At 38.5% G+C, this 5,577-nt stretch overlaps 1 protein-coding gene across 2 annotated transcripts in view; it reads right to left on the bottom strand.

Moving 5' to 3' along the window:
* LOC109825086 (acyl-CoA thioesterase 2-like) overlaps positions 1 to 5,577 on the bottom strand; it is a 23,902-nt gene that overhangs the window by 8,862 nt on the left and 9,463 nt on the right. For both annotated transcript variants that reach the window (XM_020391806.1, XM_020391807.1), the window contains exon 9: positions 5,061 to 5,173. In XM_020391806.1, coding sequence (XP_020247395.1) covers positions 5,061 to 5,173 — 113 coding nt within the window. The remainder of the gene's footprint in view (positions 1 to 5,060; positions 5,174 to 5,577) is intronic.

The raw sequence follows: 5,577 nt of genomic DNA, 5'->3' as shown, positions 1-5,577 counted from the left end.
GAAACCCTGCGGCCGCCTTATCGTCCTCATCTTTCTCGTCCTTGCCATCGTCATCGTCATCATCTTCCTCGACAACTCCTCGTCTTCGTCCATCCGATCCACGTCCTCGAGATTCTCTCACCCGACGCAACAACTCCCACCGGACGCCACTCGTCGTTGATGACCGTCGCCACCATGAGGCCTTCGCTCGCCTCCGTCATGCCCGCCGCTCGCCGCTCTTTTTTTGTTTTCGGATCTGAATCAGATCTGCAAGTTGTCCTGTAAAAAAAAAACCTTCGGGTTCCATCTTAACCTTCAGGTTCTTAATCTTTAACCTTCGGATTTCATGTTAACCTTCGGATTCTTGCACTTTAACCTTCGAGTTTAAAATTAAACCTTCGGGTTCTTGGACTTGTTCAGCCTACTGGCTAATTAAAGACTTATTTTCTTGAACTTAGACATACTTTGACTGTTTCCATTTTGAAGTACAACTTGTGGAGGGTATTGTCTTGAACTCTACTCATATGTTTCATGATGGCTGGATCTGAGGAATTCAAGAATTCTGAGTTAACGGTCTAGACGAAAGTTTTTAAGATATTTTATGGTAGAATCACTGACCGAAAACTTGATGGAATTAACTATTTCCAGTAAAAGCGTGTTATTGAAATCTACGTGGCAGACCGAGGAAAAACTGATCATTTGTTGACAGACCCTCCTACTCCGACACCAGAATCTTGGACATTGGACAATAGTGTCCTCTTGCATCAACTTCTTAATACTATGTAGCCTAAAATTCAGGATTTAGTTCTTCATTGTATGACAGTGAAAAAACTTTGATGTTTTTGGCAAGATCTCTATGGGGATAGCAACAATATTAATCGGGCATATGAAGTAATTCAAGAGCTGTTTCGTAAGAAACAGGATAGTAAACCCATGAATGATCATTATGGTGAGTTCAATCGCCTGGCTGAGGAACTTCGTCAAATTTTTTCTATTTCAATAACAAATGCAGAACCAATGGTACAAACTTATGGTACACACCTACTTGGGCACCCTAGATTACATTTACTCCTCTGCTCGATCATAAATCATAGGGAGCTTTGCCATTAGTTCTCTGGCTGAGATCTATCACTTTCTGAAGAACGTTATCCCTGCACAGTCACTCACATCCACTGTGGATTGTTCTGTATTTGCCACTCAGAGTTGGTAGTCTTATGGACAAGGAGGTCATACTGGTGATCCTGATAGAGGTAGATGAAACTTTAATGGGAGAGGAGGTTACCACACTAGTCGTTCCGGAGGTCGAGGTGATTAACGATGTGGCCGTAGAGGTCCATCTCAAGGCAGACATGCTCATAACGATGACTCAGTGAAGACTTGTAACTACTGCCACTAGTCAGGACATCTCAAATATAATTATCCTGAATAAGAAAGGAAGGCCAATGGTGCTTACATGACTGCTCAGGATAACCTCACTTCATTTAATAGTGAAATTCAACCACAGTCACTCTTCAATGACACAGAGCTGCAACATCAATTGTAGTAATTTTAATTATTTCAGCAGTACCAAAATTCACAAACATCGTCTTCCTCTTTATCCGCTAATCTCAAAAATGCAGGTACCCCTTTATCTTTACTTACATCGTCGTAGTCTCATACTTGGATTATAGATACAAGAGTCACTGATCATATGACTGGGAACCAAGGTATCATGTCATCTTTCTCTTTTACATCTAATTTAGTTATATTAGCTGATGGTTCACGTACACCTGTTCAGGGTGTCAGCAACACCAATCCTACCCCAAGTCTTCCCATTTCCTCTGTATTCTATCTTTCTAGTTTTTCCTATAACATTTTATCTATTAGTAAGATTACTAAATTACTAAACTAAACTATGACATTCTTTTTCATACATTGTGTCTTTCAGGACCTAATCACGAGGAAAACGATTGGGACGGGACATGAGCAGAACGACCATTATAAACTGGACTTAGACGCCAAACATTCAGCTTGTATCGAAAACTCATCAGCTCTACAATATCATTTTCAGCTAGGGCATCCCTCTCTCTCTCTAATCTCAAGATTCTAAATCCTCAGCTCAAATTTCTTTCCTCATTAGAGTGTGAGTCGTGTCAACTTGGCAAACACCATCATGTGTCTTATCCTAATCGAGTCAATAAGGTTGTTGCTAAGCCATTTGATCTTGTTCATTATGATGTCTGGGGGTCATGCCCAATAACTTCTAAATTGGAATTTCGATACTTTGTCAGTTTTGTGGATGATCACTCTCGTGTTACTTGGATTTATCTTCTCAAGTCTAGGTCTGAAGTCTTTTCTACTTTTAAACTCTTTCATTCTGAAATAATCAATTTAAGACTTCGATAAAAATTTTCCGTTCTGATAATACAAATGAATATTTGGATAGCAACTTCACTAGTTTCCTTGAACAACAGGGAATTCTTCATCAGTCTTCTTGTATTTACACTCAGCAAAATGAGTTGCTGAATGAAAGAATAGACACCTCCTTGATATTGCTTGAACATTGCTATTCCATCGTCGTGTTCCCAAAGAATTTTAGAGGGAAGCTATCTTAACAGCATGTTACTTGATTAATCGACTGTCCTCTTCTATTCTGCAAGATAAAATTCCTTTCAAAGTTCTATACCCCAACGATGATCTCTTTCCGCTTCCTCCAAAGATTTTTGGCTCTCTATGCTTTGTTCATAATCACAGTCCAAATAAACAAAAGTTTGACTCTCGGTCTATTTAAAGCATTTTTCTTGGCTACTTCCGAAAGCATAAATGTTACAAGTATTTCTGTTTGTCACTCAATCGTCTTGTGTTATTTACTGATGTAACATTCTTTGAAAATAAATCTGATCATTCTAGTTCTCCATCTCCATTATCATTAGATAAGTATGACTATTTAATCCTATAAGAGTCATTAGTTAACGGTGATGGTTCATCCGCTGATAATACTATTTACGCTACTAGCAAATACTCAGCTCGGTTTAACGACCCACTTCAAGTTTGTCATCGTCGCTCTGCTCCTGCTCCTGTGCCAACATCAGCCTCAACACCATGTCCTTCGCCCGAAGAACCTGAACCAGTAAGTACAAATTTACCTCCTTCTGCAGAAGATCTTCCTATTGCACTTCAAAAAGGAACACGAACTTGTACTCAACATCCTATTTCTAACTTTGTCTCCTATGATCGTCTATCCTCTACCTTTCGATCTTTTGTTACTTCACTCGACTCATATTTAGTTCCTAAGAATATGTCAGAAGCCCTGTCTATTTCAGGTTAGAAATGAGGGCCTTGCAGCAGAATGAGACTTGGAATTTGATCCCACTTCTACCAGGAAAGCGACCAAATGGCTGCAAGTGGGTATACACTGTCAAGTTAAATCCTGATGAAACTTTAGCACGTCTGAAAGCTCGATTGGTTGCTAAAGGCTATTCACAGGTGTATGGCTTGAATTACGTAGATACTTTCTCTACAGTGATAAAAATAACATCTGTTCGGATTTTTATTTCGTTAGCAGCTACAAATCACTGGCCACTTTATCAGTTGGACATCAAGAATGTATTCCTTAATGATATTCTAGATGAGAAGGTTTACATGAAATAACCACCAGGTTTTGTTGCTCAGGGGAAGAATGCGAAGGTGTATAGGATGCAGAAATCACTCCATGGTCTGAAGCAGTCTCCGAGAGTCTGGTTTGGACGTTTTACATCAGTTATTCAGGGATTTGGGTTTTGTCGTGCACAGAAAGATCACTCTGTCTTCTGACGATTTCAGAATGAAAAACGAATTCTGCTAGTTGTCTATGTGGATGACATTATAATTATAGGGGACGATACTTCTGATATTAACAACTTGAAAAAGTATTTACAGACACATTTTTAAACCAAAGATCTTGGTTCCCTAAAATACTTTCTAGGCATTAAAATTACAAAATCAACGAAAGGCATTCTTCTATCACAAAGGAAGTATGTCCTGGACATGCTCTCAGAAGTAGGGATGTTATGATGCAGAAGCAGTAATTCTTCAATGAATGTGAACTCAAAACTACTACGAGACTAAGGAAGCTGCTTGAGGATGTTGGACAGTATAGAAGATTGGTGGAGAAATTGAATTATCTGACGGTGACCGGACCTGACATCACATTCACAATCAATGTTGTGAGTCAGTTCTTGTCCGTACCAAGAACTACTCACGTGAATGCAGTAATGAGAATTTTAAGGTACTTGAAAAAGGCTTCAGGACGATGAATTCTCTACTCAGATCAAAGACACACCAGAGTTACATGCTTCTCTGATACAGATTAGGTTGGATATCCTTTTGATAGGAGATCGACTACTGGATATTGTGTCTTTCTTGGAGGGAATCTAGTGTCATGGAGAAGCAAAGTGTTGTGTCTTGATCCAGTGCAGAATCAGAATATAGAGTTATGGCAAATGTGACACTAGAGATGATTTGTATCAGAGACCTATTGACAGAGATTGGTCTCCCTTCAGAATGTCCAATGAGTCTATATGGTGACAATAAAGCAGCAATTCACATTGCTGATAATCTCATGTTTCATGAAAGAACCAAGCACATTGAAGTCGATTGTCATGTAATCCGCAAGAAACTCGAGGATAAAATTATCACGGCAAAACATGTATCGACAGTACATCAGTTGACAAACATTCTTACAAAACCACTTGATCTAACACGGGTTGACTTTATTTGTGACAAGCTGGGCATGCATGATATATATGCTCCAGCTTGAGGGGGAGTGTTAGAAGAGAGTATGAGTATTAATTTAGCATTAATTTAGTCTCACATTGCTTGTGAAACTAATTTGTAACTAATCCATCTCTATAAATAATAAAGTATAGAGTGAGGGGAAGTATTCCCAAGATACTCTTTTCTCTCCAAATCTTAACAATATGGACTTCAAGTAAAGCAAGAAAGATGTGAAAGGTCTCTCAAAAACAGACTCATGATGCAGTTTCTCTTAGAAACACATTTGATATGCCTTATAAGTGATCAGAAACAAATATTCTTTAACAACTTTAAGATATCAAAGGAACCTGAAATGAAGCAACCAAACTGAAAATGACAACGCCATGTTGTTTTGCATCAACTCGCCTGGTTGCAAAGCTTTTACCATCTCGTGCACGATAAACTTGATATATAATTGGGGCTGCAAAATTGAGTTTACATATGGAGAAGATGCATGAGTATTTTAAAAATGCAATTTAACGTCCAAAGAATTCTAATGATCGATATGAACCAAGAAATATATCAGCTTGCCACCCAATGCTATACTACCATTTCAATGTTTGCCTACTTTTTAGTTTAAGATGCAAAAGGGCAACTATTTTGAAGAAAACTTGTTGTTTTATGCCACACATTTTTGTGTCCAGTTGCTTGCATATAGATATATTATATTGAATATGGTAAATTACACGTAAACCTCCTCATCTATACTTTCAGTTGCACTAAACTTCCCTCAACTCATTATTAGCGCTTAGCAACCCTTCAATTCATGAGGAAGAGGGGTGATACATGCAAGTTATCTTTCTAAAATTGGCACTTACCGCTGGG

Source organism: Asparagus officinalis, chromosome 10 (assembly GCF_001876935.1).
Source record: "Asparagus officinalis chromosome 10, Aspof.V1, whole genome shotgun sequence".
Taxonomy (NCBI): Eukaryota; Viridiplantae; Streptophyta; class Magnoliopsida; order Asparagales; family Asparagaceae; genus Asparagus; species Asparagus officinalis.
Note: the sequence above shows the minus strand (reverse complement) of the source record. Positions and strands in the feature narration are given on the sequence as shown.